Source organism: Amphiura filiformis, chromosome 5 (genome assembly GCF_039555335.1).
Source record: "Amphiura filiformis chromosome 5, Afil_fr2py, whole genome shotgun sequence".
Lineage (NCBI taxonomy): Eukaryota > Metazoa > Echinodermata > Ophiuroidea > Amphilepidida > Amphiuridae > Amphiura > Amphiura filiformis.
In genome coordinates, this window is record NC_092632.1 from 319,694 (window position 1) to 334,576 (window position 14,883).

A 14,883-nucleotide genomic window follows, 5' to 3' on the forward strand; every position below is an offset into this window, starting at 1 on the left:
TAAGATTTAGTGCATGGGAAATTATTGAGTTACATACACTCTAAATTACAAGGATTTAAAATAAATCCTTAAGACTGTAATTAGGACCAATCAATTTTAGATTTAAAATTAATCTTATAGATTTGAATTTTAAATCTTAAAGATTTAATTTTAAATTTTAAATCTTAAAGATTTAATTTTAAATCTTAAAGATTTAATTTTAAATCTAACACTTGATTGGTCCCTAACTACAGTCCCTTGGGATTTATTTTAAATCCTTGAAATTTAGAGTGTATGTCGGGGCTAATTATATCAAATCAAATCTATCAATCGTTTAAGTTTGAAATTAAGTTTGAAATTGTCATCGACTTTATGCCTTTCGACAAATTTATTTAATTCAACATAAGAGTTGCATGCATGCAGGTATATACGGGCACAATTACATGAGATATTAACCCAAATGATAATTTAATAATAACGTGTTAATATATATAATTACATACAATTCACCAATAATCAAGATAATGTTATTCATATTAACTTACCAAGTGGGCTAGGTTTTATCGCATTTGTCACATCTCTGCTTACAAGGAACATGAACACGCATAAGATGATCAAAGTAGCCATTTTGCTAAGCATAATATTTCCGAAGCTATATACATGTATTCTCCTGAATTGGAATACGCTACTAATAGAAGCAAGCCATTTTATCCAACGCAACACAATCAGATGTTCTTAACAACCGTTGCATCCCGAGTGAAGACTAAAATACTTCAGTATGGTTGTGCGCCCGCCGCACTTACAAACTCTTATACTATTACGCCTGCGTGATGTGTACAGACATCATCCTCATCACGGGCCCGCCTCATCATCGGGTTTTCTTACATGCTACGGTGTAACTATCTAATGAGCTGTCAACGGTGTCACTTTAGCTGTAACAATGACAGAAACGGCACACAATTCCAGAATTAGTGTGATGAATATCAACTAACATGAATACGAAACGGCGCGCAATGCCTGGAGGCACTTCAATCAAGACAGGTGTGAGGCTGAGACGTTTGCCGTAAGGGGCATTCGGTGAGAGACAAATGTAAATATATAGGGGGTCTGCATGTGAGAGATGGACTTTTGGACCTGAATTAGGGAAGCATTGCGTTAAACATCAACATGACAACTCAAAAATATCCTTGTGGTTTAACGACAAGAAGCCTAAAACCCCGGCCTTAAAATTTGTAGATATACTGCGCCAATAAAGTATCCTTGCACTCGGAAAAATAATCACAGTTTCAAAACTAAAAAATATTGGGGTAAATTTGTTTTTTTAATAGATGCACTATCTAATCTTGCACATTATGACACCATATTGAAACCAATGTGACCTCAAGAAGTAAAGTTACAAGCAATTGAACAAGTGAAGGTCCAGTTTTAAAAGTGACAAACTGGCCAGTACAAGGCGCAAAAAGATTTCAACAAGCCGCAACAAAGAGACAACACAGTTTCTCCAATGAAGCGTTATTTAAAGCAGTTTTTATTTCAGTTTTTACTTCTCTGTACTTTTCATAACTTTCATTTTATTTGTCAGTTCTTTTGTTTCAGTTTTCTTTTATTCCTTTTGTTTAAATTAAAGCCAAACGCATTAATCAGCCATTCATCACTTTTAAACCAGATGTCTAGACTGTGGAGTTTTGAATAGGCCAGTTTGTCACTTTTAAAACTGGACCTTCGTCTAATCAAATGCTTGTAACTTTGCTTCTTGAAGTCACATTGGATTCAATGTGGTGTCATAATGTGATGATTAGATAGTGCATCTATTAAAAAAACAAATTTACCCCAATATTGTCCAGTTTGGAAGTTGTGATTATTTATCCAAGTGTAAGGATACTTTATTGGCGCAGTATAGATGGCTTTGTTATTGAAAAATAAGTAGTCCTAAATTGTTGTTCATAAAAAGATAAGGGCCTTTGGGTGACAGATCGAATGGAAAAGTAAGGGGTCTTTAGGTGACAGAGTGTCCTATACTAGAAAAAATATTAATAATCTTTGGACTTTGGGTGACAGCGATGCAGAAAACTGAGGTCTTAACAGCCCTGCATACGCATCACCTCCAAAACGAGAGTATCCCAGTACCCTAGGCATGAGTTGATATTCTACCCCTGTGGGGTTCATAGAGTCAAGCCTACATCTGATGCTCTTTGAATGATGTGTGTTATAGTTGCAGGTTGTCATGGAGACTACCCAGTTTACTTAACAAAAGTATTCTAAACATGGCTAGAATACTTGCTATCCCATGTTGCTGTAACCAGCATGGTCCGCAACCAAAGTATTCTAAACATGGCTAGAATACTTGCTATCCCATGTTGCTGTAACTAACATGGTCCGCAAACATCACGTCATTGTCGTCATACGCGAACCTTGGGCGTTTGACGATTGGAAAATACCTTCAAAATGCGTGTGCAAGTTACAAAATCGTCTCATTTTTACGGGGCTGTACAATAATTATGAGCCCTTTGGGACGGCAAAAATGGGGGAGGGCCAAGAGGGTGGCAAGCAATTTTAGGCATGTCGAAACGATTTTTAAATAACACGCTTTAATATGGCTTAGGATTTAGAAAACAGTACAGAAAGATATTTCGCAGGCTGAGAGGGGGCAAGCAATATTTTGGCATGCCAATTAGAAATTTACCTCCCCCAGCTAATAATTATTGGACAGTCCCAAAGCAACACATTATTTCCGCTCGTACGTTTTCTATAAGAGTTTGTTTCCAAAAGGCATAAAGTCCAAAAGCTGCTTTAAGGATTTTTTTATTTGAAGATATTCCTAAAAGTACCAGTAACCTTGCCAATCTAATATGTGACCGTACACGACGAATGAGCCGTAAACTTTGTTTTATTTCGTGTTTAATATATATCATAAGCTTTAAAATGGTATATCATTTGACTTCAAACGATATCCAGAAGCATGGTTATGGTTTTGTTGAACTTTGCTCCTTCAACAAAATGGTAGCGTTTTTCGTTTCTACGTGTGCCTTTTTTTCACATTGCTGGTAATAAATATCAAACTTTTGGTGGTCATTAAAAATCATCCCCAAGTCAACAAGGTTCAAGAGTGTCCTGTCATTGTTAATTGTGGTGTCTACTATCAAAATGAGATAGATGTCGCCCCAACTTGAGGTACCGATGAATACGACCTTCATGAACATTTTACGCTGTAACTCAGAATACATACGAAGAAGTGGACAACTGATTGGTTTATGTTCTTCATCTTCATCTTCATTGGGTTACACGGCAACAGAACAAAATTGGTTCCATGACGCCGCGGTTGGTTGCGTGGTGGAAACTAGGGGTAGTCTATTCCAATCACAAATAGTTCTAGGAAGGAAGGAGTTCTGATATCTGACAGTTCTTGTTTCAATAACTTTATATGCATCTGCCGTGAAGTGCCTAGTGGAATGATTGGTATCCGTCTGTTGAGGTTTGGTGAATGTGTTGGGAGATTCTCCCTTGTCCCACTCCAGCTCTCGAATCATTTTGGTTACACTGGACTTGCGAAGAAAGTCGCCAACAACAAATCTAGCAGCTCTTCTTTGGACTCTATCTAACATCTGAATATATTTGGACTGGTATGGGTCGGTGACTGCCACCGCATATTCGAGGTGAGGTCGAAGCAACGCCTTGTATGCTTTAGCTTTAGTTTCTTTGCTGCACTGGTAAATATTTCTTTGAAGAAGCCCGAGAATTTTGTTGGCTTTGCTAACGGTGTGCACCGATAATTTGAGTTCCAGGTGAGGTCTTCAGCTATTGTGACGCCAAGATATTTGTGTTCTTGAACTTGAGCAAACGTTTCAAATATGATTATTACAAAGCTACCCTCTATCAGTTGTGCTCTTCCTCGACATTCTCAAGACCAAACAAGATCTTAGCTAGCATCTGATGGACACAGACTTGAAATAAGCAGTGGAATGGGGTAAGGAGGTTCATGAAGGGGGAGACATTTATTTAACGATTACTGCAGTGGACAGCACAGACGACATGACCTTGGTTTCACTAGATCAGATAAAACGTATCAAAGAACACAGAATTGTCCTGTCCCCATTGTGAAAGAAGTATCAGAGGAACAGATATTCATTAATTGGGAGGAATTCTTTGAACTGTAATTATTTAAACATATTGTTTATGCAAAATCGAGTTACAAATAAAATCTTTTCAAGCAACGTGTTATGTAATTTCCCAAATTTACAAATAACTTTTAACTCTTAACAACATATTTTTGTCTTTCACAATAGTTTATTACCCGTTGTTTCTCTCCTTTCAATATTACTATCTACAAATTCTACATGCAAACCAACAAATTGGGATTTACTGATACATAGCTTACCAATTATAAAAAGTGTAAAAAGTGTATTAAGGAATCCGATAGCAACGTTTGCAGAGTATTTTTGTGCATTACACACACCAAATTTCCTTTTGCATTTGAAAATTTGTATTATGTCACAAATTTCAAAACATCAAAATATTTGATATCAGAAGGACATTCCTCGTATTCAGAATACAATTTGATGATGTGTCTGATGTGCTCTCATGTCCCTAAAAAATACTGTGCAAACGTTGCTATCCCTTATTGAACTGGTTCTTCTTCTTTCTTTATAAAATCCAAACAAGATGTCTGTTACAGAAAGTTTTTTGTTTTTTCCTGTATGCCCTGAATTGTATTTCTACCCATAATTTTTCAATCGTTTTGCAGTTACAAAAGACGTGTTCCAAATAGTCTTCAACATTACATATTTCACACTTAGGCAGCGAAATAAAACCTGTTCTACCTTTCAAATAGGGTCAGTTGGTCGGGCATTTTTGTTGTTGTTGTTTTCTGGAAGCTAAAATCACCCTAAAATTTCACCAAAATCTGACAAATCTGAAAAAAAAAAAAAAGATTTTTGAAAACATTTTAAACCAAAATTAATCAATCTTGGCCCCCAAACGGCTGATTTTACATGATTTTAGCCAAATGTAAAAAACAAAATTCTCCAATACGCAATTTCTAGGTTAGTTGGGCCTGTAGAACCAGGTTTTTTTTTTCTTCACCACACTACTAGTTGCTTTTCCCATTTTTCTTCGAGAATGTTTGTTGGGATAAATATCCCAGCAAACAGAAAACGTTTTCGACATCATTCGCAAAAGGTTAGAATGATCAGAAAATGTTTAAATGTCGGGTTATATAAAGGGTATTTAACGTTTTTATAACATTAAAAAAACGTTTTTTGATAACTTACTGCAAATATTCTAACATTTATTTTAGATGTTGACAAAATATTGTTTTAAACTTTTGTTTTAAATATTTTACAATAACATTTTGAAAATATTTTAGAAATATTGTTGTAGTGTGTTTTCGTACAAAAAACTTTTAAACGTTTTCATGAACTTTATATAACCCGACTGTGATGTGCCCTGAGTAATTTAATTTGATGATTTATCTTTGTTTACAAAGTTACATGAGTGATGACATTTTAGGGAATTCCCTCTCAAATTGAGCAAAACAAGTTGAATCATATCTAATTTGGAATATTTGGAAACCCCTTCAGATTGTAAAGAGATGACATCATATATGGGATTCCCCTCAGGAAGTGATGTAATGGGATTTCCCCTCAGGAAGTGATGTCATGTGAAAGGTTTATGTTATAATTAAGACTTTGGAATTTCCCAGATTGAGCATAATGTGAAGGTAGTAAATGGCCCATAATAGAATGGGGTTTTTCCCATGCTTGATATATAAGAAATGTAAACACAATTATTGTCACAGTTGATAGTGTTGATCTGGGCTATGCTTACAGTCCAATTCCTTGAAAGAAAGGAAATTACAAACCAGAAATATTTTATGTAGTCAAAGTGCTACTATTTACCAGTGTTGTCGGAGAAGATCTAGAATACGTCAAAGAATGTTATTCTTCCAAGAAAGGAAATATATTCTTCTGTCGACTTGCTGAAGTCTGGTATTTTGATTCAACGCAACTGTCAAAATAAGTGGGGACAACTGCATCGCAGTCCTGCTTCCTGAAGATATTGTGTGAAAGGTGGAAATAGCACCAAGTTTGGAGAAAGCAGCGCAAGGAGTTAAATTTGGAGAACTGCGCAAGGAGTTTAGCATAGGAGAACGGCGCAAGGAGTTTAGCATAGGAGGACGGCGCAAGGAGTTTAGTATAGGAGAATTGCGCAAGGAGTTGTAAACGTGTTTGGAGAACACCATTTTCGTGTAAGGATTATATACGCAAGGAGTTATCAATGCAAGTGTACAAAGGACTTCGCTGATTGTCGCAGGACAAGTGAATAGGGATATATTACATCAGTCGTCCAGATCATTACAAGAAATTTATGATCACCAAGAAGAAGAATGCTGGCTAAGTACAAAATAGATAAAGAGTGATTATATTTGATTAATGTATATATGTGCATTTGTAGTCATTATATTGTACCAAACGAAACTTGCTTTCAATTAAAGACTTAGATTTTGTTAGCTTAAACGAACAGTGTATTTGTGTTGTGCATTCGTGTGAGTTCGGGTAAAAGGTGAGTTTGGCCTTGAGTCAAGTACGGCTCGTAACTCGACAGTTAAAGTTATTAAAACGTGTTTACCAACACCAAAACCCATGGGGTAGTTCATTGGTAGATCTTTAGCCCGGTTATCTGCAGTGCAGTCTAATTTCACCCTTCTTAAGATGAGCACTCCTGGTGTAGTTCTCTCTTGGAAGATGACAAAATTGGAAAAAAAATCACCTTGCTGCAGTCTAACTTACAAGCAAACAAAATCAGCTTGTACTCAAGCTATGAATAACAGGGCTTAAGCTAAATGTCGTTGAGGAATAGTCATTGGTAAAACATCAACAGTGCAACCATTGAAGCCTATTTTCACAGTATAGTGTGGACTTAGGACCAGACTTTGGCGGGTTAACCGGTTTATGAGTACTCAACCTTCCCCCATTCCCTCAGAGCATATCGATGGTGTTGGCCGGGGTGTTGGTATAAACTCTATCTGTCGGAATGCCTTTGTATTTCTGCATAGTCAGATGATGTAGCTGGCTCTCAGAACTGTTTTGGAGGCAGTGTCTAGGATTGGTTTTCTTTTGCCCTTTGGGACTCCTAAGGCAGCTGAACATGTGGTTAGTGATGTGTTATAGAAGTCTCTGCTTACCACTTCTACTGGGAAGTAAAACACAGTCCATCCTCTGTTTTCACATTCAAGCAGTGTCTGGGATTGGTTTTCTTTTCCCCTTTGGGACTCCTACGGCAGCTAAACACTTGGTTAGTGATGTGTTATAGAAGCATCTGCTTCCCACTTCTACTAGGAAGTAAAACATGGTCCATCCTCTGTTTTCACATGATTATAACCTTGTTAAAACGTTTTGTGTTTACTGGGATTACTTAATATCTTCCAGTTTAGAGTTATAAACCTAACCTCTTTGACATGAAGCGGCACGTTTTTCCAAATATTCTCCCAAATCAAAATAATATTTTGGAAACTTTCTTTAACAGAAAGCTTTATTGGTTTGATAGATATATTAGAAGTCATAATATTACGAATGATGAATTTGGATGAACATTTTAGCGGATATAATTCCAACTCATATATTTTAGACCGTTTGAGCAGTCTTCATTTGAATCTAAATTTGCAAAGCACTCCAATTGTTTTTGAAATCATTCATTTACTTTAGTGACCCGTCTTCATTATAAAAAGAAGATATAAAAAAATCCGTTTTAATTTGTGTAATTTAATTATACAGGGAGTGCAGCATTTACAGGCTTCGCTTATCGTTGTACCTCCTCCATCGTGTTGTACTTTTTATAATTATTGTATTTTGTTGTAATTTTTGATGGAAATAAAATGAATCTGATTGATTGATTGATTATTCATGCGTTCGATAAAGAAAACCTGACTGCTATGGACTCAGGTGCAACTTTTAAAACGGCATCTTTTCTTACACAATTAACCATTGTGACTGAACGCAATGATGTGTGACGCTATAAATTGGTCCACATGTGTAAAACAAACAGGGCTATACATACTTTTTTACATTTTTACATTTCATAGAATATTTTTCGACTTATTTTAAAGAGTATTAGGGGGAACTTATAAGTTGTGGACCCTATAGCTGCGGCAACCTGGTCCATAGTTTGTGACACAAGTTTAAACCACAAATTTCCCACGTTTGTATATTTATATGATTTTAAAGTCCTAATTTGTATTATTCCTATAATACCCAAACTTCTTGACATTACTCGTCAATAAGATAAGCTATTAAAGTGTCAAAATTCAAGTTATTGAATTGCTTATAAATGGTAAATAATAACGTTTGTTCAGTTTATACAGGGCGGAAATTATTCGGCTTTTATTACTGCCCATGTTGTACTCAAGCTATGAATAACAGGGCTTAAGCTAAGTGTCGTTGAGGAATAGTCATTGGTAAAACATTAACAGTGTCATCATAAATGTTGGTATTTATACAGCGCCTTTCACATGTGAACATGTACCAAAGCGCTTTACATTTATTCCGCCGTCATTAGAATATGTCAGCTGCCATACAATGCCCAAGGCATGCTCATACCTTTGGGGGGCGCTCAATGGACAGTATTCATAACAGCTCCCCATTTCACACCTGGGTGGAGAGGAGTAATCGAGATAAAGTGCCTTACTCAAGGGCACAACACGATGGCGTCGCCGGGGCTCGAACCCGCAACCTTCCGATTATGTGTCCTAGCCCGTTCCGCTCGGCCACCGTGCTCCGAAAAATCATCGAAGCCTTTTTTCACAGTATAGTGTGGACTTAGGACCAGACTTTGGCGGGTTAACCGGTTGCCTCAGAGCATATCGATGGTGTTGGCCGGGGTGTTGGTATAAACTCTATCTGTCGGAATGCCTTTGTATTTCTGCATAGTCAGATGATGTAGCTGGCTCTCAGAACTGTTTTGGAGGCAGTGTCTAGGATTGGTTTTCTTTTGCCCTTTGGGACTCCTAAGGCAGCTGAACATGTGGTTAGTGATGTGTCATAGAAGCCTCTGCTTACCACTTCCACTGGGAAGTAAAACACAGTCCATCCTCTGTTTTCACATTCAAGCAGTGTCTAGGATTGGTTTTCTTTTCCCCTTTGGGACTCCTACGGCAGCTAAACACTTGGTTAGTGATGTGTTATAGAAGCATCTGCTTCCCACTTCTACTAGGAAGTAAAACATGGTCCATCCTCTGTTTTCACATGATTATAACCTTGTTAAAACGTTTTGTGTTTACTGGGATTACTTAATATCTTCCAGTTTAGAGTTATAAACCTAACCTCTTTGACATGAAGCGGCAAGTTTTTCCAAATATTCTCCCAAATCAAAATAATATTTTGGAAACTTTCTTTAACAGAAAGCTTTATTGGTTTGATAGATATATTAGAAGTCATAATATTACGAATGATGAATTTGGATGAACATTTTTAGCGGATATAATTCCAACTCATATATTTTAGACCGTTTGAGCAGTCTTCATTTGAATCTAAATTTGCAAAGCACTCCAATTGTTTTTGAAATCATTCATTTACTTTAGTGACCCGTCTTCATTATAAAAAAAGAAGATATAAAAAATCCGTTTTAATTTGTGTAATTTAATTATACAGGGAGTGCAGCATTTACAGGCTTCGCTTATCGTTGTACCTCCTCCATCGTGTTGTACTTTTTATAATTATTGTATTTTGTTGTAATTTTTGATGGAAATAAAATGAATCTGATTGATTGATTGATTGATTATTCATGCGTTCGATAAAGAAAACCTGACTACTATGGACTCAGGTGCAACTTTTAAAACGGCATCTTTTCTTACACAATTAACCATTGTGACTGAACGCAATGATGTGTGACGCTATAAATTGGTCCACATGTGTAAAACAAACAGGGCTATACATACTTTTTTACATTTTTACATTTCATAGAATATTTTTCGACTTATTTTAAAAAGTATTAGGGGAACTTATAAGTTGTGGACCCTATAGCTGCGGCAACCTGGTCCATAGTTTGTGACACAAGTTTAAACCACAAATTGCCCACGTTTGTATATTTATATGATTTTAAAGTCCTAATTTGTATTATTCCTATAATACCCAAACTTCTTGACATTACTCGTCAATAAGATAAGCTATTAAAGTGTCAAAATTCAAGTTATTGAATTGCTTATAAATGGTAAATAATAACGTTTGTTCAGTTTATACAGGGCGGAAATTATTCGGCTTTTATTACTGCCCATGTTGTACTCAAGCTATGAATAACAGGGCTTAAGCTAAGTGTCGTTGAGGAATAGTCATTGGTAAAACATTAACAGTGTCATCATCGAAGCCTTTTTTCACAGTATAGTGTGGACTTAGGACCAGACTTTGGCGGGTTAACCGGTTGCCTCAGAGCATATCGATGGTGTTGGCCGGGGTGTTGGTATAAACTCTATCTGTCGGAATGCCTTTGTATTTCTGCATAGTCAGATGATGTAGCTGGCTCTCAGAACTGTTTTGGAGGCAGTGTCTAGGATTGGTTTTCTTTTGCCCTTTGGGACTCCTAAGGCAGCTGAACATGTGGTTAGTGATGTGTCATAGAAGCCTCTGCTTACCACTTCCACTGGGAAGTAAAACACAGTTCATCCTCTGTTTTCACATTCAAGCAGTGTCTAGGATTGGTTTTCTTTTCCCCTTTGGGACTCCTACGGCAGCTAAACACTTGGTTAGTGATGTGTTATAGAAGCATCTGCTTCCCACTTCTACTAGGAAGTAAAACATGGTCCATCCTCTGTTTTCACATAATTATAACCTGGTTAAAACGTTTTGTGTTTACTGGGATTACTTAATATCTTCCAGTTTAGAGTTATAAACCTAACCTCTTTGACATGAAGCGGCAAGTTTTTCCAAATATTCTCCCAAATCAAAATGATATTTTGGAAACTTTCTTTAACAGAAAGCTTTATTGGTTTGATAGATATATTAGAAGTCATAATATTACGAATGACTTTGGATGAACATTTTTTAGCGGATATAATTCCAACTCATATATTTTAGACCGTTTGAGCAGTCTTCGTTTGAATCTAAATTTTGCAAAGCACTCCAATTGTTTTTGAAATCATTCATTTACTTTAGTGACCCGTCTTCATTATACAAAGAAGATAATAAAAAAATGTATCCAATCTTTAAAATACAATAATTTCTTGGCTGCGATTCTGTATTTCATCTAGGTTGCGATAAAATAATACCACATGCTTTTAAGCATGCTTTTAAGCAACAACTTAGAAGTTATTGTTTACACATTTCATTTAAAGAATTATAATTACAGTTACAATTTGCAATTCATACAAAGCAATGATCTTTTTTTATACAAAGATCATGAAAATGTTTCTAAAATGTTTTATATGAAAAAACACTACAACAACATTTTCAAAATGTTATCAGACTGTTATTGTAAACTAATTTTCAACTCGTAAATAACGTTATGTTATGTTTTGCATCAGGTTTTCAAAAATGTTTTTGGAATATTAATAAAACGTTTTATACCCTTTATATAACCCGAAAATAAAATGTTTTATGTAAAACGTTTTGTGTTTGCTGGGAGCCTCTTTTTCATTTGTTAATCTTTCAATCCAAGAATATTTAATCCTCATATTCATTTCTCAGAGTCTTTCTCTTTACTTTTTCTTTAACTTTACCACCTCAAACAAATTGGCTGTATTAATTTCATTTATTACACATTCTGTAAGATTTAATATACTGGATATGTTAGTTAGTTGCAACGCGAGAGTAGACTCTTTGTCACAATTATTTTGCCAACCCACGCATGAATATCATTTTGAATATTCATTACCTTTACCTCTCATTTGCATACTTTATTTGGGTACAATTTCCATATTAAATCATATTATCTTTCTTTGACTTTTTTACAAGATCCAATCCACATGGCTTCTGTTTTTGCTGAATTTAGACTCAATACAATTTTTTTTAAATGTAATATTTGTAAACTTTGGGTTACATGCTTTTGTACTGATACAGATACTTTAATATCGTCTGTATATATTGATATGCACACTGCACTTTTGCAATAATTCTGAAGGGGAAGTTTTATACAATTTATGTTCAAATCCTGTCTTATTTTACAAACCAAAACTTCAATAGACGGTATAAAAAATTGTGCGGAAAGAAGACAACCTTGACGTACACCCTTCTCCAAAATGGAAAAAATCTGATACACCATTTTGAACAATGCAGCTGCTTGTTCTATTATAAATTGTCTTCACCCATTTAATAAAATCTGAACCAAAGTTAGGTTCTTCAATTCTATCAAAAGCCTTATTAAAAAAAAAAAAAAAAGAGCATTCCAGGAATTTTTGATTATCTATGTATCTAATCATCTTCAATCAAGCTGGCATTTTCACCAATGTATCTTCCGTTGATGTACTTACCCAATCTGATCAGAGTCAAAAAATGATAAAACATAATGTTACCATCAGATTAATGCAGAGACGTTATTGGGTGTGTTTTTTTTTCAAGTTTTTTTCCAAATTCAAGAAAGTATAGGGTCCCTTCCTTAAACGCAGGTAAATTAAGTTGAGATTACTGTTTTTTTAAGTGGATCGCTTCAACCACAAGGAAATTAAAAATATGGGAAGATTTGTAAAAATTGCTTTAAAATTCTCAAGCTAGTGGGAAGTTGCATCAGACTGAGAGAACTGTAAACAGGATGTAGTATAGTCTGGGCAAGATAATCCTAACACCTTCAAGACTGTTTTTGTCATAGAGAAACATCGATGCAGATCAAATCAGGCCGCAGCCACACCTGACCTGGCCATGGTTTTCAATCTAATATAGGGTCCACAACTTATAAGTTCCCCCCTAAATAGGGGCCCTACTGTTTAAAATAAATCGATAAATATTTAAAGGCAAACATGTAAAATGGTATGGATAGCCTTATTTGTTTTACATATGGACCTAATTATAGCGTCCCACGTCATTGCGTTCAGTCACAATGGTTCATTATGTAAAAAAGAGATCGATTTAAACAGTGTTAAAAGTTGCATCTGAGCCCATTCGCTACTTGCACGGTTCCGCCATTATGCACTATGTGCGGGGAGAGCCTCGAACTGGCAGCATACATGAATGGGAATTGAACTAGTCATAACGTTCTGTGTAAGGTTACATAATTCTTCCTTTCATGTATGCTGCCAGTTCGAGGCTCTCCCGCACATATAGTGCATAATGGCGGAACCGTGCAAGTAGCGAATAGGATTCAACTCTCAAACAATACAGTCAACCTGGTTTATTCATGCGTTCGTTAGAATATTAACGCATGATCGTTGCTTTGACATTTTCACCGGATAGTCTGTGGATAGCGTAAGAGCATGTTTTGACCATGCGCAAAAAAATAATATCATGAAGATGTTTAAGATTGATTCATAGATGTTTCAAAAATTACCGTCATATTGCATAGATTCACCAAAGAATGGTTTATTAAGTACTATACTTACGTATATTTAGTAATTAAAAATCGGGAGAATTTTAATAAATCAATGTTTTTACCTATCGGTATTCCAACTCGTGAAAAACATTAGTGATGTGCTGAGTGACCTAAATCTACTAACCTTTAACGTTTCCTCTATGAACTCTAACCCTCCTGCAATATGGTGCCTATTGTCTAGACCTAGGCTACATCTTCCGGTTTGGTTATGTAACCCAGGATGCTTATCCCTTCGTATACATCCCTGACTCAGGTGCAACTTTTAAAACGGCATCTTTTCTTACACAATTAACCATTGTGACTGAACGCAATGATGTGCGATGCTATAAATTGGCCCACATGTGTAAAACAAATAGGGCTATATATACATACCTTTTTACATTTTTACATTTCATAGAATATTTTCGACTTATTTTAAATAGGGGGAACTGATACGTTGTGGACCCTATAGCTGCGGCAACCTGGTCCATAGTTTGTGACACAAGTTTAATCCACAAATTTCCCACTTTTGTATATTTATATGTATAATTTGTATTATTCCTATAATACCCAAACTTCTTGACATTACTCGTCAATAAGATTCAAAAATTCCAAGTTATTGCATTGCTTATAAATGGTAAATAACAAAGTTTGTTCAGTTTATATAAGGCGGATTTTGTTTCTGCCCATAGTCAATCAAGTCCCAACTCACGCTCGCGTAAATTCACATAAGCGTGCGCTCATCACGCATTACACAATGCACACCTAGCATAAACACTGCGCCCAACAGCGTACACGCCATTCTACATCAATTCGCCACTTGCACGGTTCCGCCATTATGCACTATATGCGGGGAGAGCCTCGAACTGGCAGCATCCATGAAAGGAAGAATTACGTAACCTTACACAGAATGTTATGACTGGTTCAATTCCCATTCATGTATGCTGCCAGTTCGAGGCTCTCCCCGCACATAGTGCATAATGGCGGAACCGTGCAAGTGGCGAATACACAGCGTTACGAGTCTTATTTTTTCTGCCTTATATAAGCCAAACAAACTTTAGTTTGAGGCTGACGTCTTTTTAATAACCCTTTGTCATGTTTGTGTTGTATATGATGCTTGTCTTCCCAGCAAACACAAAAACGTTTTATATAAGTTATATTTTGGCTTTTGGTTCAGGTAAAAACGTTTTAATAACATTAAAATGTCGGGTTATATAAAGGTCGTGATAACGTTTTAAAACGTTTTGTATGAAAACAAACAACAACAATATTTTTAAATGTAATTTTTGCCAAATATTGAGTCAATACTTAAATAACATTATGTGAAAATATTTGAACCCAGCAAACACATAAATGTTCTTAAAATGTTTTTTTCTTTCAAAACCTTTTAATAACATTTAAATGTCGGGTTATATAAAGGTC

General features: G+C 35.8%; 1 protein-coding gene across 2 annotated transcripts in view; it reads right to left on the reverse strand.

Moving 5' to 3' along the window:
• Window positions 1-900, reverse strand: part of LOC140152421 (uncharacterized) — a 39,195-nt gene extending 38,295 nt beyond the window's left edge. For both annotated transcript variants that reach the window (XR_011859017.1, XM_072174727.1), the window contains exon 1: window positions 525-900. Coding sequence is in view for 1 of the 2 variants with exons in the window: in XM_072174727.1 (XP_072030828.1) it covers window positions 525-618 (94 nt within the window). In the remaining variant the exon portion in view is untranslated. The remainder of the gene's footprint in view (window positions 1-524) is intronic.
• Between the last annotated feature and the right edge of the window lie 13,983 nt (window positions 901-14,883).